The sequence below is a fragment of the Tympanuchus pallidicinctus genome, unplaced genomic scaffold (genome assembly GCF_026119805.1).
Source record: "Tympanuchus pallidicinctus isolate F22 unplaced genomic scaffold, pur_lepc_1.0 scaffold7, whole genome shotgun sequence".
Taxonomy (NCBI): domain Eukaryota; kingdom Metazoa; phylum Chordata; class Aves; order Galliformes; family Phasianidae; genus Tympanuchus; species Tympanuchus pallidicinctus.
This window is the reverse complement of record NW_026294791.1, coordinates 2272593-2295627: the sequence shown is the minus strand read 5'-3', so window position 1 is coordinate 2295627 and position 23035 is coordinate 2272593. Positions and strand designations below refer to the sequence as shown.

The 23035-nt window shown below is 42.7% G+C and overlaps 1 protein-coding gene across 16 annotated transcripts in view; it reads right to left on the bottom strand.

Annotated features, from left to right (window-relative positions):
• The window catches only part of DOCK7 (dedicator of cytokinesis 7), an 88996-nt gene that overhangs the window by 59773 nt on the left and 6188 nt on the right, over positions 1-23035 (bottom strand). For all 16 annotated transcript variants that reach the window (XM_052666780.1, XM_052666781.1, XM_052666782.1 and 13 more), the window contains exons 2-10: positions 21831-21936; positions 9767-9942; positions 9541-9609; positions 6978-7107; positions 6659-6871; positions 6167-6252; positions 4466-4532; positions 3144-3293; positions 1131-1211 (exon numbers count right to left, since the gene is read on the bottom strand). In XM_052666780.1, coding sequence (XP_052522740.1) covers positions 1131-1211; positions 3144-3293; positions 4466-4532; positions 6167-6252; positions 6659-6871; positions 6978-7107; positions 9541-9609; positions 9767-9942; positions 21831-21936 — 1078 coding nt within the window. The remainder of the gene's footprint in view (positions 1-1130; positions 1212-3143; positions 3294-4465; positions 4533-6166; positions 6253-6658; positions 6872-6977; positions 7108-9540; positions 9610-9766; positions 9943-21830; positions 21937-23035) is intronic.

Here is a 23035-nt window from a genome sequence, read left to right as displayed (position 1 = left end):
CTAAGAAAAAGGGATATGAAATGACTGCCACAATTCTGCATTTTAAGCAGCAACTTTTTGCTTCAATTTGTTAAAAAAAATCCACTGACAGAGAGCTCAATAACAACAGGAAGCTGTGCTACTTGCACCCTTGTAGTTCAGCACGTGCCCATGCACCTCGCTGCGAAGGAGACCTTCATCACCTTTTCACCTACATTCCCTGCAAATGCAAAGCCTAAATTTCATGTAGGCACATTCCAACTTGTCAAACACAGGAAACTGAGAGGTTTTAATTTCTGTTTGCTGAATACCTCAGGTGAAAGATAGATGTTTTTTTCAGTGTGGTGCAGTGACACAGCTTCTTCAGCTAAAGACAGGTTAGAACTTTAGCAAGGCACAGCTTTTTTAGTGTTTCAGGGCTAGCCCAGGCTATCCACTGCATTTTAGAAGACAATGCCCAAACTGCCAAAGAATTAAAGGAATGTTAATGAAAAAAATAGAATACTAAAATACAGATTTTCTTATCTACCCTTACTATGTGTAAGAACAAAAGCTTTACCCTGCTGTTGACTGTTTAGAATATCAACAAAAAGAAAAATCAAGAGAAAATAGAGGAAAAACAATCAGAACTGCAGTGCGACTCAAAACCAGATTTGATGGAGAATCTCCTGTTAATGTATTTTATCAGTTTATAATCCTTCTAGAGCAAGGGAGAGGTACTATAATGGAGAGCAGCAGCAGACAAGTTGAAATCTTGCTGCACATTCACATCTAAGCCTGCCTAAACCACAAAGACATCTAAACCATCTGACCAAGCTAAAAGCACAGAGCTGATCCTTTGGGACACAGAATTACAGATGACTGAGCTTGATGGTAACCACACATCTCCTCTGTCACCTACAAAAACTGATGACCTTTAACTACTCTTTCCCTGTGTGGCATCAAGATTCAAGGGTCTTTGACTCTTTGCTACCTTTTAGAATTTGACAAGTTCCTTAATTAAAAATGGATCTTTTTAAAATAGGAGCAACATCAATGATCCTCGAGATCAAGGTGAAAGAAAACAGTGTGACAGCGTGCAATTTGTTAGCAAGAAAATACCTTAAAATGCTCATAGCCAAATTTAATCAAAACATGTAAGAAAATCTTACCTTTGCTGCATCGGATTCTTTAAAAATCATGTAAGGCTCAGCACATTCACCAATATCTCCCTGCTGTAATACTTTTTCAAGCTGAGAAGGGAAAATGAACCATTGTAAGAACATGTATCCAGCAAGCATTGTTAAATTAAACAAACACGAGGAAACAAAAACATTCTTTCAGAAGAGTTGAAGCTTGATTTCCCTTTGTGTGTCAGGAACAACCACTGCACTCAATCTGTTAGAGCCATTAAGTTCCCACATTTCCAGCTATAATTAAATCAGAAGAATAAAATACAGTTTCAGAGGGAACATACACCAGTTCACTTCAGTTTAGTACAGTTCTATAGTTCTAGAGCCACTTTCAGCTCATTTTTCAGGTCTTACAGACAGCCTGCACTGTCACCACCATCATCATTTACAGAAGACTGTTCTTATTTTGGGTTTCCTTATTAAGGAACTCCTGCAGCATCACAAGAAGCTCACTTCCATTGTGTTAAGACACATTGTGTTAAGACACACCATTCTAAATCAATGTGCTTTCAAATCAAATAACAAATTATAGCAGCCAAAGAGTACACATTTTCTTCTGAAGCCTCTGAATAAGTCAGTGCCCACTTAGCAAGAAACCCAGCTTTTGATAGAAATTCCTTCCCTAGCACAAGCATGCAGACTGCTTCTTTTTAGAAGCATCCTGGCACTGCATTCCATGCTTGCTACTGTGCACATGTTATTGTTATTGTTAGACTACAGCAGCCTTAATGCTCTCCCACACTCAAGAAGTGCCATTTGCACTCATCAATCACTAGAGGCACAAAAAGCCACACAATATAAAGAACAAGACCACTTCCTTTCGTATCTCACACTCTCTAATGAGTTAATGCCAGCAATAGTAGCTGTACAAAACCAGGATTCACAGTAAATAACAAGAAGTCCCATGCAAAAATTCACCTGGATAAGCACACCATGCATCTGCCTTCTTTATCCTGGACTTTATCAAATCATCAAATCAAAAAATCACTTAAGTAAATCACTACCAGCTCCTCTTGGATCACTGGTTTTACAAGCACTGACGTGCAGTCACAAGCTCTTTTGGACAGATCTCCATTTCAGAAACACAGGGTTATCTCAACCTCCTATCTTGTGAAAATCAGAAAATCATGTGTGTAAGACATGATTTTTAGAAGAAATTTAGAGACAAAAAAAAGGAAATCAAATTATTCCCTGAAACACTGACAGCTTTTTTCTCATCTGGGAATTTTCTGTCACGCTAGAAAGTCTTACTTCACCTTCAAAAGCTTACACTTCATGTAAGATGCAGTTCAAGAAGAACTTGTACAAACTCATCAAAAAACGCTGCTAGAAAGCAAAGTATCCACTGTCTGTGAACTGAAAGTATGCATCAAAATCCTCATTAGGGTAGGATAATATTTATGCAGAGACAAATTCAAATGCCAGTCTGACCTCATAGCATTTCTGTGCTCTTTCAAACAAATGAAAAAAAAAGAGAAAACTTCAATCTTTGTATACTTTATTCCAGCAGTGACCAATGTCGTATTTAATTTCAGTTATGGATCACACTTTCTCAGCAATTCAAATCTGTAAAGATATTTCAAAATCTGACTTAAGGGCATATGCCTTTCTCAAAGGAGATTCTGATTGAGATATATTTTAAATGATTCATTTCTCCATCATTTTAAGAAGGCTGCATGTCATTTCACCTGAAAACCAAGGTCAGATTCCAGAAAGCTGCTCTGTATCAAGCAAAGCTATGCAGTTTCTGCTCTTTTTCAATAATAATAATGTATACCTCCACTGAACTGCTCCTGTTATTAAGGAACTCTATGTGCTAAGTGAGAGGATTTGAAAGAAAACAAAAATGTGTTGTTCCAATGTTTATAATTCTGAGAACAAAATACTGCTTTGCAAGTGTAAGCAACAAGTTGGGGAGTGACCCACACTTGGTTTTACTTTAATATAAATCGAAGTGACAACAGTAATTAAAATTTCTCAAGCATTTCTTACCTTTATTACCAGAAACACATCTTGAGAGGGATAGGTGATTGAAAAGATGGCAGACCTGGCCAGTGTGGATATAGCAGCAGGGGGGACATGTGGACGGAGCATTCCCTTCATTTGTTCGGAGTTTAAATCAAAGTAGAAATTTTCTGAAATCTGAGGAAGAAGTTGGGCAGAGTCAGCATCAGTTCTTCCTATTGTCTGTGAAATCCTCACCAACATCACGGGTAATTCAAGACACAAGTGAAAAAAAAATACCTACAGCATCTCGTTTCTAATCCATGCATGAAAAGATAAGTATGGCATAAGAGCGGGACAGTAGGAAAAGAGAAAAGAAGAAGAGAAAGTTAATATAAGTTTTGTCTTCCTCCTGTAAGATATGCAGTTCCAATCACAGGATTAGGAAACAACTGCTATCTGAATTGAAATATCAAAATATTAAAATAGAAAATGATCTTCTGGACGAGATCATCCTGCAGGAGACGGAGAGATCTTCACACTGAAACACCAAATCCTCTACAGCATCAAGGCTTTGTTCAAGGCCAAAAGGAATGTGAGCTGGTTATCAACACCAGAGGTCACTAAAGAACTGACTAAGAGAAGGGAAAAAATGGAGTAATGAAATGATAAAATTGGCTTATGAAATGTGATTTAAATATTAAACAAAGTTCACATAATATTCCGCATGTTCTCATCTACACAACTTAAAACTCAATGCATTAAATTCAAGTCTCAAAGAGATAAATGTCAAAATGCATATTTTTAACATTTTTCTCTCTGCTATTGCTAATATCTTGAATTAGGAAAACTAAGAGACTCTTTAAATATTAAAGATAGAACATAAATAGGGAATAAATGGATTTTGTATCTCCTAGAGCTCAGACACTGAAGACTGCTGAGTTTTGTTTCAATTTTAGCACATATAACTTTCTTGTGCATTATTAGAACGTTACTTGGACACACAGCCTGCTGAATCTCAAAGAAAAGAAAAAGAAAGTCATAAAAACTTAAATAACTGAAACCTTTTATTGAGATTAAATTCTCTCCGGGGAGAAGACTTCTGAAAGCCAAGATTGGAAAAAATATATATACTGATTTCAGGCACTCACATATTAAATAATATTTTTAGAAAAGTAGTTATACTTCAACTGCTTTGCTAAGCAGAAGGAGAACACGTAAGGAAGTTCATGATGAAGTGCCCTCATCGCTCTTTCAACCACTTGTATCTCACTGTCCTCCTGAAGTGTCTGCTTTCAGAAAGAAACCCCTCTGTTTTATAACACAATCTGTAACACCCAGGCTGAAATGTAAAGTAATAAGAAACATACCTTTTTCTTTTCTTTAACATCATACAAAGCCAAACTTGCAAAAATGGGCTCAATTTCTATCTCAAACCTTGAAAGAAAGAAACGTATAGAATCAAATGACTTGCATTTTGTACCAAAAAACAACAATGTACACACTTCCCAAATCCTGCCTGGGTAAAGCGACCACCAAGCACTGTTAGTTCAGATATCAGGAGCAGCAGAGCCAACCTAAAGGCTTCCTGTGTTGAAAAGAGGGAGGTCTCACTCCCCTTTTCCCCTCCACTCCTCACCTGTCCTCGCTCCTATACAAAATTAAGACTGAAATGCAATTCTGCCTGCACAGTCAACCTATGCAACTAATGTTGAATCCACAGCAGCATCCCCTAGCACCTTGTGTTCAGAGCTCTGCAGGCTGGAACCCTTTCTGCCATCAGGCAGAACAACATATAGGGCTGTATCATCAAACAGGTATTTTCTCTAGTTCTAAAACAAAAGTGAGATTAACTTGAAAAGGAGCCTGCTGATGTAATTTTACATTGAAAAGTAATCTTTCTCTTTTACCCACATTTCTCTTTAGAGTGAAAAATTCCCTGGGGAAGAGATTACACACTTCTTGTGCCATTAAGACAGCACAACCTTGGATGCTAGCTATTAAAATGATAAATAAAGTTTCAGAGATTACTGTGGTACACAAACAAGCATGTATTTGGGCAGATTAGATATAAATTTAGAGTCAGCTCAAATAGCAGAAATCATAAATTTCCAGAATTTAACTTATTTGTGCTACAGACACCATCCTTTGGAGAGGAAGCTCCACTGCTACTACATATTATGTTGTTCCAGTTCATAAAAGGCTGCAAAATCAGTTCATCTCTACGGCTATATTAGGTCCTGGATTACTCTACAAGCAGGAGATATGTCCCACACATATATCTCAGTTATGAGCTGCAATGTAGTCTAACTGGGGCTCTCTAATAAGAAGGGTTGACCTAACTGAGGACACAGAAGATGAATACAGCAGTGTGGAAAATCAGTTTTGTACTTTATTTCTCCAAGGGAATAACAGTAAAATTTTACCTTGTGTTATTAGAGAAGAGTTATAGGCAATGAACCAGCTGCAGGTAACCCTACATTCAGGAGCTCCACTTCATTAAACTTGTTTAACAGGTTTCTATTCCTTCAGTTAATGCTTGCTAAGTATATAAAGTCTTCACTCTTAAAGGGACACAGTCAAGGTTGTTGAGCCTAAACTTCGACGAATCTTTGATTTTCTAACACTGTAAAGTGTTAACCTTATGTTTTTAAGGCTCAAGCACTTTTAATTTGTTTTTCTTGCCCCACTTACGTATCCTTGTTACAGAGCTGAATACCAATGGCTGGCCAATTGCAGAGCCCTACACAAGCACAGCCAAGATGTATGCTAGCAATATGGGACAGGTTTAACTACAGATTGGCTGAAAAAGAATGCAAAAAAAGCCAAGTAGAGTGAAAATCTTCTATGTCAGACCAATACAAAGGAAGTCTCAAAGATAAAATCATCTGATGCACATTACTGCATATGTTGCACTTTAGAGAATTAACCTTTAAGCCCATGACCAAATCAAAGTTAAAATGTTTTAAGGATATTAAACAAGATGGCAGAGTTATCCCAGAAGCATCTGGATGTAACAGACTTAAATTCTCAATTTCTATAGTGTAGCTCTTTGTTGGAGTGATACTTACTTAAGAGACAAACACTTCACCAGGAGTCTTTGGCCAAAGTGCTCTTTGGGTACTTCAGGAATGCTAAGTCGTTCTATAGGCTCCTCCTGAAATGTACACAGGAACAGCAGTTTAGAGCCAACACTTGCACAAACCACTAATACCACTATGACACAAGTACAAGTGCTGCTTTTTCCTTCTAAGACACTAGCATCAATCTAACCCAAGGTTTACCAATGTGATGCATGCAGCAGCAGCCTCTAACACACTAAATTAAATCCCTCTAATGTTTCTACATTACAGTGATCAGATATCCATAAAGGGAAATGAATCTTCAGAAAGCAGCATGTATGTAACATACCGAAAAACTCTCAACTCCTGCAAACCAGCTAAGGTTCTCATGGAAATTTAACAGAGATGATCTTGACTCTTTGAATCATTGGCAGACTGACAGATTTCACATTCTCTATATCCTGCACTTTTTTAATCTCACCCACATACATATAAAAATACCTCATCTGGAGCCGGGTGTAGTGCAAAAAGCTCCTTATGCCTATTGGACTTCCTCTGATCTTCATTGTGGTGGTCAATCTCTTCATTGGGGGTTCGGTCCAGCAGGTTTGGGAGAAGGGCATCTGGAAGGGAGTTCTTCAGATCAAAAATACTGCAAGCCCAGCTGCCCCGAGGAGTATCGTCAATCGACATTGAGCGCCGCTTAAGGTCATCCTGAGATTCAACAAATTGAAAGCAACTTACAGTGGGAAAGGGATTGCACTTTTAAAATGCAACTCTACATTAGGTTTTAGGTGGCAAGGTTTGAAAGGTGCATTACTTGTTCATCGTGGTAACTGTTGCCATCTGGAGCTTCATCAGACTCAAAGACCTGTTTGGGGAGCCCCTTTTGCCTCTCCTTCTGTTTGTCTAAAGTGTTGGGATTAAATCCAGTCCCCAGTTTGTGATACCTGAAAACAAAGCATTTCAAGAGCACTTTTAGCATTATTTTTGATCCCAAACCCAGAAGCAGAATTACAGAACAAACGCAGTATTAGCAGTGTGGATCATCTCAAAGCATGAATTGCTCTCTGCAAACAGTGTACCCACTGTAGCTGTGTAATAATCCAACAACCAGTATTCTTGTACTACAGTGTGACTTTGTTCAACTCTAAAGAAATGCTGGGTGATGTCCAAGGAATTATTATCAATGCCCAATTAAGGGCATCATAAAATGAGCAATTGTGATGCCAAGCTTAAGACAGGACAATAAGGAGAAGATGGAAGGCCAGTGGTTCTGTAGGAGCAGGAATTGGCTGGGAGCAGACAATATTAACACCATGCAAACCAAAGCACCAGCACTAGGCTGGACTGCAAGCAGCACTGAGGTTCTGAGTATGCTGGAAAACATTTGAGTTTCTGACTCCAAGTAAAATGAGCATCTTCCCAGAGAATCTTTATAAACAGAACTGGGTTCTCCAGAGCATTCCAGAGCTCAAGAGCACTTGCTAGTAAACAATCTGTCTGCTGTTGCTAACAAGATCACATCTCTTTGACTAACAAATTTTAGGATACCAAATGGCACTGTGTCTGCGTTCACACACATATGGCCTGAGCCATAGCCTCTTTACAAAACAAACTCAGTCAGTCTGACTTAAGTTAAACGAAGTCAATTTCCAAAGTAGTGCTGGGGTTGAACCTACAATCAATTGCTTATATCCTGCCCTGCTTCTACAGTTAGTACAGAAAGCTAAACAGACATGGCAGGCACATACATGTGCAAGCAGTGAGTAATGAATGGAAGGTGAAAGAAGAGGAAAGCAAAGGCATATATTCAGTCTGAATACCATTAAACTATTCACCTAATGGACAGATTTCGCTGTCCCCAAATATATTTTGGTAATGAAGAACCATAGAGAAAGATTGAAATAAAGACTATTTCCCCTGGCGTGGAGGAGAAAGAAGAATAGCACAGCAGAAGTCAAGCTCTTCTGAAGCTCGATGATCAGGATGTTGTACTCCCAAATCTGGCCAACCATTTGTAACCATCCAGTAAGAAAGACCAAGAGAAACCAGCTACCATCATCCAGTAACAGATTCCTGATCTGGTAGACAAGACAACCTTACTTGAAAAATAATTCAATTCTTTCCAGTCATGCTTTTGGGCTCCTGTTTTGCTACAACAACAACCTTCTTGTTTCTATGCAGTGCACTGCTGTGATTTTATCACAGCAAAAACTGCTAGGGATGCTTATGGAACTGCCTCTCCTCTTCCAAAGGAGCAATGCTTGGGCTGCAGCTCAGCAATCACTCAGCACAGCCTTGCCCCACTCAGACAACTCTAATGCCTTTAGCTGCATGCCTTCCTTGGCACTGACCACATCTGCACAGGACAGAAAGCTTTACTGTTTCCAACCAATCCAGTGTAGGAAACACAGCCAGGTGTTAAGAGATTCCACTAAAAGTCATTGAGAAGCTGCGAGGTATGCTTGCTGAGTGGGTCACACTACCCAAGCCTATTGTGCAGTCCTGGCTCTGCCCACAATGGCTGGGAGTTAATAAAACATCCTCTCTCAAGTTTCCTTTTTTTTTTTTTTTTGCTAAGAGGTTACAAACCACATTTTTATTAGGTCATCTTAGCACTGCAAAGCATATCTTCAGCATCCTCTGGAGCAGTGCTCTGGACAACATTAAACCAGTGAATTGTAGCAACTACTACAAGGGCAGAGCTGTAGCTGTAGTCAAGTCATTTTAAGGTGATGCACATCACATGGATCACTTATTCCTCGACAGTAGCTTCTGAAGTCATCAGACCTTCAATCATCTGAGAGAGTATGTTCAAAGTAAAGCTACTTAGAAACTTCCCAGCTAATTTGTATAAATTGGTGCATATTCTCTAAACAGTTAGCTCACTTTGTAAAGACTGTGACAGCTCAAACACTAACAGGCGTTTGTTTAAACTGTGCTCCTTCCAAATGTTTCTTTGTGAACAAACAAATGTTGCAGAATGTTGCACCTTAAGGTGCTCGCATCTGCATATGTAAACCTTACATCTTATAGGAAGGACTAAAAATGTATGAAAGGGAGCAAATGCTGACAGTTTAAATCCCTAAAGTAATTTTACATTCCTCAATATTTTAAAGGAGCTGCAGCGGATGAAAATGGCCTAGATTTTCAAAAATGCCCTAGGGGGTTTTGATGTTCATGAGATCTAATTTTCAAAACAAAAAGCATCATTTCAGTTAAAAACAAAGCATCAGTTCAGCTCAGCGAGGCAAATAAAAGCCAAGGCACACGAAAGCAGTAGCCAGGAAAACCATTTTCGAGCTTCCTCATAGCAGCTAGTCGCCCTGAAAAGAACCTGAAATATGAAATCAAGCTGACAAACGTCACAGGGAACTCACTTTCTGTTCACAATTGCCCAGTCTTCCGTGTAACTTCTCACACAGTCCCTCACGTGAGGGTCCATCTCACTGTAAAAGAATAAAGAACAACATCTTTAGAGTGGCAGACGTGCAGACATTCACTACAGGCACATCACAGACAAGAATTCCAGACTTCACCCCTGCAGATTTTCAAATGCAGAACAACTGACTCCCTTGGGCAAGGTGCTCCCCTGCCTCCTCCTACCTCTCTTCAGGAACAGCTGACACAAGCGTCCGACATTCTCGGGGGGTGTACACAACCTCAATGTCATCGGGAGGAAACTCGAGCAAGTCTCTCAAGGGCCCAGACTCGACTGCAATGGGGTGTGTGATAAGGTAATCCTCCAAATCAACCGGGTCCACTGCTTCTGTAAGCGGCACCTGTGGGAAGGCAAGCAAAGGAAGGGTCTTAAAACAAGGACAAAGAAAAGAAACCAATCCATCATTTTGCTTCTAAACCAGGTATTACATTTTACTTGCCATGTAAATGACTTTGGATTTTTTTTTTATTTTTTTTTTCAGTTGCTGGTCTGATCACAAAAGGGACCTTAATTCTGATTGAAAATGCAAAAAAAAACAAACCCTCTCACAACTTCACACAGCCTGCGGGCAGGAATTCAAAGCATGGGCTGATTTACCAGCAGCACATGAAGTCATAGAGCCCAGAAGACTAAAGCTATTTCAAATTAAGTGACTTTTCCAGGGAACACAAAACGCAACATTTCTCTGCACACTGAACAATCTCTTCTGATACTGGGGACCTTTGGGGCCCAGATTACACAGCCCAACCCGAAGCAACTCTGCTCCAACCAATACAGATCCTTAAAAAGCATCTTTTGAGGGCACAGAGCTTTCCCATGAAGCACAGGGAATGACTGAACAGTCACCCATGCAGAGGAGCAGTAGGTTTCACCAGAAGCACTGTTCCCACCATAATGCAAAAAAGTGAGCTAAAAGGGCCCTTCCTTTTAAATGCATAAGCTAGACATTGCATAACTGTGTATTTTAACATATGCATATTATATAATACATATATATTCTGATATGAGATCACCATACTATGAGGCTGCATATAAACAGGTATTAAGACAATGAAACGTTAAGAACACATGTTGAGGAACCCACTGCTGCAGCAACTGACACGTTTCCTACAATTCCCCAGCACACCCCAGTGAGGCTTCATATGAATCACAAAAGCAGAGTAAAATTCAGCAGTTTTTCTCCTGCTGCTCTTTCCAGACACCCAGATGACTTCTGCGGGACAAGGAAGTTATCTTTTATTGGAGGTTATTTTAATAAGAACACTCAGTACTCAAATTTTAAGCACGTTTCTCTAAAGCCTTGTTACCCCAACCGAAAAAGTCTACTTTTTAAACTTAGGCTGCCAAAAAGTTCTGAAATAAACTGACTTTTTATTCAAGGCAAAGACTTGGCTGGCACAGCAGTACTGAAAGAATCACTCTTGCCACAGCCAACCTCGATGAATACTGCAATTTTCTTCAAACACAGAAGGCCAAACCTTCAGCAGGAAGACGGCACAGTGCCAGTAAAGCCAGGTGAGTTAGACCAGATGACTTCATGCCAGCTGAGAATCTGAACCACACACACACACACACACACACACACAAAAAATAAATAGAACAATGCATGTCCAGAATCTCAGTACTAAGCTCTGCAACTTATGAAAAAAGCAGAAATTAATTTCATGTATTTAACTCCAACCCTGGGACCTTTTTGTGGATGTTCCATCCCTGCAGGCTGGATGTGGCTCTGAGCAGCCCGGTCTGCTGGTTGGTGACCCTGCACACAGCAGGGGGTTGGAACCAGATGAGCATTGTGATCCTTTGCAACCCAGGCCATTCTATGGTTCTATGATTTTTTTTCCCTTCTAGTCCTTTACTTGGAAATGGAGTGGAGCTGTGGGATCAGCAGAACTTTCGAAAAAACAGAAGTGTTAACTGCTTTTGCCACAGCAAAACTCACAGCAAGAATGCGTCACTGCTCTTTCCCACACAGCAGCCAACATGTCACCACCTCACACTGTTTCTTAAATGTAGATAGACCGGCTCTGCTTGGCACTGGAGGACTGACAAAACTCACAGCACGGTGTCACAGTGCACTGTTGAGGAATTGCTAGAAGTCCAGGCTTTTTTCAGGAGAGCTGCTGCGTTAAAGCAAATGGGAGCACGCAGGACTGAGCAGGGCCTGCCACAGCCGCACCACCGTTCCCACCTCACAGCACTCCACGTCTCAAATCTCACTTGCCCAACCGCAGCATGATGATGTGTCTGATGAAAGAAGACCCTAGCAGCCAATGCTCCCCCAGGACAGCAGTGCTGCGGGGCTGCGCAGGCTCCATCTGTGCTCTGGGCACCTCCAAGCCCTTCACACACCTCAGCGTTTGGCCCAAGGTTAACGCTTCCCAATGTTCCAGTTTGTCTCTTCAGATAACTATTGTACCATGAAGATGTAAACACACATAAAAGTCAAACCCAGAAGCCTGTATTAGACTTGCCATCTGTGCAGCCAGAAATACTGTCTAGCACCTGAGTAAACAGGCCAAACATAATTTCATGGCTACGAAGAGGAACTACTTCACATCAGACTATTGGCAGATAAAAGGCAAGCACATTATTTTAAGCCTTAGATATTTGTGGAGGCAGAAGTGATGAAAGAGGAGGAGGAGATAGGAAGGAAGAGGTGCACCAAAAGGTAAGTGAACCCAAATGGCATCACAGCCTTTGAGCTGAGCCACCTCTCCCCTCTAGCTTCACACTCCTGCATCCCTCCGGAGCACCAGATGAGACCAAGAACAAAACCAGCACACAAGGGGCTATTTTTGTATCTGCAACCTGGCCAAAGCCTCCGCCACCTGAACTTTTCCAACAAATCTGTCAGATGTAGCGTGCACTGAAAGAATTGGACGAGTTCAGATGAAGAGCAGGTTATCCAATCTCACCACCCTGGCCTTGTTGCTGACAGAGGAGCAGAACCTGTTTTATCTCATCCCCAGCCCCTGCCTGCCTCCACACAGCATCCAGAAAAACAAGGAGCTCAGCAGCTGACAGCCACAGCCTATGAGGACTGCGGTTCTTCTTAGTCAGCAGGACTTTGGTCTTTAACCTCACGCATCACCCTGACGTACAGCTGATCTCCAGATCATCACATCAGCAGCACATCCCACTGTCAGCTGCACGTGGGGAGGTTTAGAAATCTCTGTTGCAGAAATGTGGGGAACATGTGAAGAGTTGTAACGCTGTCCTCTTCCACAGCACTGTGTGCTGATGGGTCAGAGAGAGCAGCATCCTGACAGAGGCACACAGCCTTCCCACTGCTGCCAGGAAATGCCTTTTCCACTTGTGCTGACAGCTCCTAGGAAGCAGGAGAGGTGCTTCCTCCACGTATGGAGATTGTTTTTCATCTTTGGGCTTCCAGCTGCATGGAGACAATCTCAGTCAAGTATCTGCAAATGTGCAGTCCGCCTACCAACACACTAATGAAACCCAGGAAGGAAACACTGGAGTTCTGCCCTTAAAGAACTGCTGATGAGGCATCTTCATAGTCATTAGTAAGGCCTTCCAGAAACTGAATGTGTGCACAGGCTCTCATCATATCCCCAGCTAGGACTAGGGGATGGTTTAAACTAACAGTGAATGCCCAAGAAGGAAAGCCTACTCTCAGCATTGTGATTACTGCTCTTACAGAATAAACCTGTCAATTTTGTACAACCTGTAACTGAAGATCAATTTTTGGACAGTCTTTCAGGTAATTCCTCAACACAGTTTTTGCTCAGTCTTGATCCTATGGCAAACACTGCCACCTCACTAAGGAAGGGCTCTTCTAAGGTGACAGAAATTAACAGGGAGAAAGAGGATCCTCAGCACGAGTTAGTGGGGCACAGTGTGCTCCCTTACCAACATAACCACCAGGTACAACACACCAATGAACTGATAGTACAGAACAAATCCAACAGGACACCCATTTTTTAAACAATCCATTCACGCCGAATCAAACACCGCTTGCAAGTCATGATTCTGCATACATCCTTAATCTGACCATGGATCCACACTCAGTCAGCTTAACCAAGATGCCATCCTCATTGATTTGCCTTATACAAGCTGTTTAGCACGTGTAATCCATAGGTGCATCTGTGCTGCTGCAGTTATGGCTCTCAGACGTTGCATTACAAAACCCTATTTCACAGGTTTATAACTCTCCTGAAACAGGGACAGTCAAGCTTTCTTCTTTAAGGCTGTGTTATTCTTCACTGTTATATCCTCTTAAAAGCCCGAAAATAAACTTTCGTTTCTTATCGACTTTGTCCTTTTCTAGACAGTAAACACAGTATTTTGCTGTAGTTTTAGTGCACCACTAGCCAAAATGTCTCTCCCTCCTATTTATTTCCTTTTCTGAGCACCTGTATCATCATCATCAGTTACAGAACAAGCATCTGCTCAAATCTGGCAACAGGGGCATGAACATCAGCTGAAGGACAAGGTATAGCCCCGTGGAGACAGCAAAAACTCTCTCTTGCTTCAGCCAAGCAGCTCACCCATGAGCTGCAGGGGCAAAGGGCTGACGCAGGAGGAATGCTGCACACAGGGCACCACGCTGCAACGCCCACAGCCTGTTCTACCCCATCAAGGAAGCAAAACTAGAAAGCAAAGGGCAGAGGCACACTGTGATGTTGGCCTTGTACAAGTGGCAGGGATGGGGTCAGCAGCAGCTGGTGCACATGGAGAGAGCAGAGCAATCAGAAATGTGCACAAGGCAATTCCAGGGACAGCGGGGCTGCCTCGCTATCACAGCCATGAACAGGCAGTGGGTATGCTCTCCATAGATCCACTTCTCCATCAGGTTTAAGAAATGACCAAAGACGGATTTAATTAGGATGCCATTCATTACCCATCATTACGTGCCCTTGTCTGAACAACCTCCTGCCCCAGTTTGCTTCCTTCATGAAGCAATTCATTAATCTAAACTAGTATCTAAAATGTAAAGGTCTGTTGTTCTGGACAGTGTACAGAAGCCCAATAAGGGATCACAGCAGCAAAGAGGGCAGAAAAAGGGACAATTATTATCTCCATCTCACAGACACTGACTTTGAACACAGAGAACACCCAGTGTACATCACTGCTGCATGCCCTGACATCCACAGGCATTCTGACTTTTGCCTATGGGACTTTAATCTGTCCTCTTCCTCCACAAGCAGCTGTGCAGAGGGGATATTTCTAGATCTATTTGAAAGTTTGTTGCCTAGCTCACACACAGTACAGAGCACCACAAGTACTCTGGAGGGACACGTGGCCTAAGCAACACAGACCTACAAGCTAGGATCCCGCAGATTTCCTGCTAGCATACATCAGCACAGCCACGAAAATCACCATTTCCTTCTCATTTCCTCTTCCCTGTCCTCTCAAGATGCTGATTCCCATGAGGAATCACAGCAGCTTTTTAAATGTTTATGTTATCTAAAATTCCCGAAGGGAGAGACTCGCTCTTTGCATTTGTTGTTGAGGATCACGGTACAACTCTGGGCCTTGTAAAAATCACAGTGACAAAGACTGCAGGGTTGTGACTCCTGTGTGGGAGTAAACCTCCCTGCGCAGCCACGATAGGGACCCTGAAAAATTAACCTTGCAGAGCTCCTCATCAGGAGGATTAGGGAGGATCCTGATTGTTATTTTTAATTGGCAGCGAGGCACTTTTTCAAAATCAGGGTGATATTTCTTGCCAATTTTGAAAGTAGGACGAAGTTCCATCTTAACTTCAATACCGCCTTAAATATTAAACAGTTCCTAATGTGCTAAAAGTGTAACAGATTGTGCTAAAGCTTCAAATTCTAAATTAATACCAACTTCCCACCCACTGCCTCCCTGGGCTACATCTTGGAAGGACAGAAGAAACAGATTAGCATTTCAAAGCTGAGCCTCAGCCTTCTCTCAGCTATCTCTGGGTCTGCAGGGCACCCTGGCACGTCCCTCGAGCTGCAAGAGTCAGCACATCTGGTGGGCCACAGAAAGGACTCAGCGTTCAGATATTTTATTTCACCTTAGTGCTTACTCCAGAAACAGTCATCGAATCCAAATTCTAAGGCTCACATATTCTAAGAAGTGCCCCTGTTGTTGCATTTCAAGATGCATGCATATGTACAGCACGTAACACCCAGTCACAAAGCCATGGGAGGTTTTCTGTACGAACAGAACTAGGTTGTTTGCTGTTATAACTGGCTGTTAATGCAAGGAGCCACTATGGGTATGGAATTATTAATCAGTAACTAATTTGTTATCTGAGAATATTAAAGCAATTTCTTACGAAATGCAGGAAGCTACAAGTTGTGCCTCCAAGGATGAGTAAGAAGAATCCTCTTTGATGACTCAGAGTCATGTAATTTCACCACAAGAAACTTCAAAACCAGAAAGACTTTGATAAAGGAAACGCGGGTGCTGAGCTGAGAGTGATCTAAAGAGATGGAGACCCTCTGATTAACCGCACTGAAACTGAGAGTGCCGAAACCGAGACAAAGAAAACATCAAAGCTCTCTACTGTTAAAGGGATTAAAAAATCAAATAGTCTGACCAGAAAAATCACAGCTTCCCACTTTGGGCAGAAACAATACATCAGAGCTGCAGAGATGGATCCCTCCCGACCCTCAGGGTTTGCTCTGCACAAACCAAGCTGCAGCAGCCACATGCATGCATGTGCTTCTGCATGGAGAGCACCTGGCTCTGTCACATCTCAACTACCAGTGGGCCTCTCATCCACAGCACGGATTAAGCACATAACTCAGCACCACGAAGCAGCAGCCTTCAGCCCTCTGCTGCCTGCTGGGACCATGACAGCTCCTATGGGAAGGGCATTGCAAGCACACCAACAGGGATAGGAAAAAATTCCTTTGTAATTTGAATCCAATATTAAGAATGCTTTTGCGATGGAGGGCATTATCAGCATTTCCACGGAACATCAGTTTGCTTCTGTGTTTTATTCCTGGATTTAATTGCATTTTTAGATGCTGACTATTTATTAGCAGGCCTGTCAGGAATGCTTCTGTTAAGTAAGAGAATTTACTCAGTATTTTGCTAAGATCAGTTATCTCTGCCGACATATAAACTGTTTAAATTATTGCAGACAAACGAGACTCACTGACCATTCAGTGACTCCCAGACTCACCAACTTCATGTATAAAAAGCTTGATCTCTGCAGCAGGGTTCTACTGATTTCATAACTGGTACACAGCACTCCGAGCTGCTCACTAGAGCAAAGTCAACCATGAGCAGCCCCTGATGGGAGGAGGAGGGGAAGAGGATGTGGATGCCTCTCCCATCCTCTCCTGGCTGATGAGGACAGACCATCCAGGCAGGCAGGGCACAACCTCCAGGAAATCCATATAATGGGACTCACTATTAAGCCTTAATCAGCTTTGAGAGAGCATTAAGACTTGGCTCATTTTCCTTTTCATTTTAGTAATTTTGGTGATAAAATTACTTGGCTCTGAACACTTCAAAACGCCCTTTTCTATCCTACATTTTTATTGTCAGGTTCTCCCTTGCAGTGTTTTCCATTCATTTGCATAAATTATCTTTTCCTCTTCTTTTAAGCAATGCTAAAATAAACAATGGAAATATATAAAGGAACCTATATTCTCTTATTTAATAATTAGATACTATCTCTGAACACAAAGAACAAAAGCATGACATCCAATAAATCCAAGACAAAGCTTCAATTAGCCCTCATAATGCCCATAAAGCTGGTAGTGCCTTACAAAGATACATAAATGTCAGCACCTTTATTTTATATGAAGAAAATGGAGCACTGAAAGCAGATGTGGACAGATCACATCATCTCCAAGAATCCACACCCTTTCATTCCCAAAGTAATTATCAACTCTGATAACAGCGCTCCTCCTCATAGCAGTGTTCAGCTATGCAATACTGTCCTTCAGTAGCATTGTCTGCTCACACTAAAGGCCCACAAACATGGGGAAAAAACTGATCCAAACCTGAACTCTGCTCTTCTGAAGCCAAATAGGCACAACAGGCAGCCAGTAAAGCCAGCCATGCACATCAGGCGGTGGAGAAACCTCTCAGTCACTTCAGCAGCACTAATGGCAATCCCTGTGCTGCCCAACAACCCGGCTTCGTCCAGGTACAACTACTGCAGTGCTCTGCCACACCACAGTGTTTGGCAGCAATTACAGGGTCAGCAGACAGTTAATGAGCACCATAGCACGAGGAGAAGCTCAACAGAAAAAAAACAAACTTAAATAGAAAAGAAAGTGGTTAGTCACAAGGCATTATAATAGAGCATAGTAAACAGTCCAGTTCATCAAATAAACAAAGTAAATGTCGCATGCTGCTGGGAATTCTCTGAAAGGAAGTGAGAGCTCTCTGTTTTCATAGAATCACAGAATGGCCTGGGTTGCAAAGGAGCACAATGCTCATCACTTCCAACCCCCTGCTGTGTGCAGGTCACCAATCAGCAGCCCAGGCTGCCCAGAGCCACATCCAGCCTGGCCTTGGATGCCTGCAGGGATGGGGCATCCACAGCCTCCTTGGGCAGCCTGTGAACAGTGCCTCACCACCCTCCGTGTGAAAGGAGAATTCAGTCCCACTGGTCGTCTGAAGCAGCTGTTCAGTGGGAGCAGAAGTACAGGTTCCCACCAGGAAGCACCAAATAAATGCACAAAGCTGAGGGCACCGCCTGTGGTGTACAGGCCCAAACCCAATGGCAAGGTGCAAACACATGCTCTATTTACCGGTGACTTGCAAATGTAGCTTCAAAAAAGAAAAGCTCCTTCATCTCACTAGGACCTTACAGGCTCCTTTTTCTCAGCAACAAACCATCAGTGCCTTCTGTTCTGGATTTCAAAAATAAAAGCTCCGTGCTGCAAAGGCTGCACCGTGTGAGGAGAGCCATCCAGCACAACAGGGTACACAGGAAAGGCTTCTGATGGCTTTGGGCCTGCATTGTGGTTTGGGGAACACACCATTAAAATCAGCTGCTCCTGAAGTGGCAGAAGGGCGGAAGTTGACAATAATAAACCACAAACACTTGTGCAGCCAGTTGAAAGCAGTGCCTTCTTCTCCCCCAGCATCACCAGATACAAAATTAGAAACAGTTTTGGCAGCATTTTGGCTGTTGCTCATGAAGCAGAAGCGAACAGACTTGCTAAAATTCAGCTGACATCTCTTGCACTACTCTTGGGTTCAACCACATGCAAATGCGTCATGTGCAAGAAGTTCCTGCCCTGGCTTCAGCCACTGAGAAGCAATGGCTCAGCACTGAGGCTACTCTTTCACAAAAGCATAGATTTCTGCTAAAGGATGTCTACATCAGACCACATATCATGAGACTTACAGAGGAGTTCCCAGAAGCAGCTGCTGTTGGCAGCAGACAACAGTGGATCAGCTTTGTGACCTCCTCTGGATCCTAACTAGCTGTGTGAGGAGTAAGATGCACTGCATAGGAGAGTGCTTTATCATTAGAAGTCCTCCAGGTCCATGCTGCACCTTCAGCAATACAACTTGTTGCCATTGTGGAGATAATCACATGAAACTCAATCAAAGAAATAGTAAAATATGGAAATCCACACCAGGAATCCTACTTTAGGCTTTCACACAAGCACAGCTACACAGCACTGCCACACAGATTCAGGGCCTTCCATTTCTGCACCATAATGGTAATATGACAGGTAAACTTTTGAACTTCTCCATAGCAAACAACTATTCCAACTGAAAGAAGTCATGTTTCCCCTTTACTACCAAACAGAACAGACAGGAACAGCAGATTCTGAGGGATGCTTAAGGGAGAAAAACTAACCCAAAATTCCTTATAAGCAAAACCTCTGCCATGTGATGCAGCCTCAGGACAGACTCATGACTTGCCTAAACACACAGACTATCTCCTATAAAACACTACTCCACGTCAATCATTCTTCTAAAAGCATCTCTGCTCAGCACAGAATTTAGGATGACAAACTAGCAGCTAATCGCATCAAGCGTCACGCAACGCATTTTGATGGGAAAGGCTCAGAGCCTGCTTCCAGTTAGCATGACCTTATCTAGGATTTTAGAGATGCTCACGTAGATCTACCAAAAAAACCACACCAGCAACAGGATAATGAGAGACCAAGAAGTAAAGACAGAGATGACAAGACGGTGCCCGACAAATCTGATCCTGTATTATGAATTGCATGTGCAGACTGACAGGACTGAAGCTTTGAGCGCGTACACTTAGTATCATAGAATCCTTAGAGCTAGAAGGGACCTCTGAAGGTCATCCAGTCCAACTGCTCTGCAAGGCACAGGGACAGCACAGCTAGGTCAGGTTGCCCAGGGCCTGATCCAGCCTCACTCTGAAAGTCTCCAGAGACAGGGCATCCACCACCCCATTGGGCAGCCTGTTCTAAGTGCCTCACTACCCTCACTGTAATTTCTTTATATCTAACCTAAATCCACCCTCTTCAAGCTCAAAACCATTTCCCCTTGCTCTGTCACAACAGAGCCTGCTAAAGAGTCGGTCCCCTTCTTTTCTGAAGCTCTTCTTTACGACAGTAGGCAGAAAAAACCTTAGATGCAGAAACAAAAAGTGGAAGAGATGATTCATATGGGCAACCAATGAAAAATAGTTATCACATACATGTCTGGCTGAAGAACAGCTTGGCAAGGTATGCCAAAGAGATATTATTTCATGAAAGCAAAGGGGAGCACAAGGGCAATTCACCCAACTTGTTCCTCAATGAAATCATGTGAGACAAGCGAGGCACAGAAAGCTGAGGGATGGACATCCAATGGACCCTTCAAAAGCAGACATCAATCCTCAGCTATCCATCGCAGCAGGGAAGTGGGGGCATGACCCCAAGTGCTCCATCCAGTCTGTGCCGCTAATAACAGGGGTGCCTCCCCTCCACCTAACTACTGGGTGCTAAAGATGGTATAGAACCACCACATCAAGGTCTTGCATTATCATCCCACATCTCTACAGAGATTGCTACAATAAGGCATTATCCCTGGAGATGCCGTTCTCATAACCCCTCCCTCCTTTGTGCTCACTCAGCAATAAGGCCATGCACACAGCTGACCAAACCAGCCCTCTTCTCTCCCAGTACTTACAGCTGATGTACAGGGAAATGACACAAATGCCAGTTCCCAGCAATTCTAGCACAGCCGTATCTCTTTAAAGATGAACTTTCAGCCTGCAGCAAATCATTCTTTTTAAGGTAGGGGTCAATTTAGTCTCTAAGATCCTGTTTGAGATGGTACCAGCCCTAAGGACACATCTGTGCTCTGCATAAGAAAGCTTATCACTGCATGGGGTGCAGAGAAGCATATGAACCAACAATACCACGCAAGACATTACTCCAGATCAAGAGGAGGACTCCTGAAAATTCAGGGCATATTTCCAGCACTGCCAGAACCAATCTAAACCTCTTTGAAGAAAGCAAGATCCTACAGTATTTGTTTTCTAAGTTGACGGCTGCTGAAGAAACTCTATGACCCAGGGCATATCAAATCAAACCCATCCAAATCAAAGGAACACATCCAAAATACAGCTCCAGCCTGAAAAAGTTTGTTGAACTCTTGAAATTTGTACCACCACACTGAATAAAATTTGAAGGTTACTGAGAGTCCGTGCAAGAAAATCTGATTTCAGAAAGGGTGTTCCTGAAAACTTGGCCTACATTTCAACCACTCTTAGAAGTGGACTGTGAACACATAAATAAATACACATTCCTGAGGAATAATTATATTCAAGCTTTCACCGTAATATTTAAAATACATCTGAAGATCAGATGAGCTTTGTAACTGTGGTTCTAGTCTTAAGAATGTCAATGAAGACTAAAATACTGTACCTAAAGAGCACGAGCATGCAAAGAGCTCTTTGCAGACACCCAGACATGCACGTGGAATTTAATGTCCCATCCAAGCTGCTCTGGGATAAAGCAAGTAAGAGCTGGTCAAAGGAGCCCCAGTGTCCTACAAAGCTTCTGCAGGAACACAGACTCCCAGCCAGACTAACTGATGTGCAGGACAGACATCTCCAAAATCAGCACTTTTTGCACAGAATTATTTACCTTAGTGTTATCAGTGTTAAGATAACAACATGTCAGTACTGCAGAACCACAGAGTACCTCAAGTTGGAAAGGACCCATAACAACCACCATAGGAGTCCAACTCCTGCGTGAACAGGCACTGCAATTTCTTTCTGAACAATGGTCAGAATAACCATGCACACCTCCTTCCCTCTTCCGTGTTCCAAGCACTACTTACGGTTGTGTGATGAGAGACGCTGCCTCCAATATTGAGGTTTTTGAGAAGCTGGGGGGACCCTCCATACTGCCCTGAGATCTGCTTCCTGACTTCAGCCGCCACGGTTCTGAAATGAGACACGGACAACGTTACCACTGTAAAAGAATGACAGTGAAGACAACGAATCAAACGTGCTATACTCTGCTGCTGGAATAAAACCAAGCTCTTAGCGTGCTAGCTGGAACAGGAATGGTGCTGTCTGGTGAGAATAAACCATGTATATTAAACTCCTGGAGAACCGCAAAATTCCAGCAAGGCTACAAGTACATTTTTTTTTCCTTTTGTGAACTGCTCTTCAGTGCACATACGTGGCAATAGAATACATGACATATGTACAAACTTGTTGCCAGCAGGCTCTTTCCAGTTCCTACCATGGAAAGATCTTCTCCAGAGCTCTCCACATCCCACAGCAGTCCCAGGTTTGGTCACACATCCTCCCCTGTGCTCTGCTCTCTCAGCTCTTGCCTACTTTTGGTTTTTGCAGCCATGGCAATGAGGACGGGCAGCCATTCTCTGTCCAGCAGCCAGCCCCTCCAACAGCCCACCCCCGGGGCAGAAAAGCCATCCCACATAGGGTGGGCTGAAATCACACAAGGGAAACAACCAGCTGGGTCACAACAAAAGCATCTCCCCCTTTTCAAAGAAGGAAGGTGGCAGTAGGACCATGACACATTACTGTGGTGCAAGGGCTGCTAAAACCCTGCACATAAAGATGGTTAAAGCTTTCCTGAGCCTCAGGCTGCTCCTGATTTAGGGCAGGGGTGGAGGCACATGGAGGCAACTGATGCTGGTATTAGAGAAGGAAACTGAATGGGAACTGACTGGGACAACCAAGCCTACCATGAAGAGCAGATGTTTCCTCATGCTGGACGACGGCAGTGAGATTAGCCAGAGGAAGCATTATTTGTCTTTTAAAAAAGTAGACTTCAGAAGGAAAAAAAAACAAAAAGTTTTATTTATCGTGGTTACAAGAAGCCATTTGCTTCGTGTTTGCCTTTATCTGCAGGGGACTGTTTTCACTTCTGGAGGGTGGCTTCTGAAAGCAGGGCAAACAGCTTCTGCTGGGGATGGACAGCACTCAGGGTGTCAGACTGCCCTCAGAATAACCATCTTCTCCATCCCACCATGCACATACAAAACAAAGCACACATGCTGCCAGTATCTAC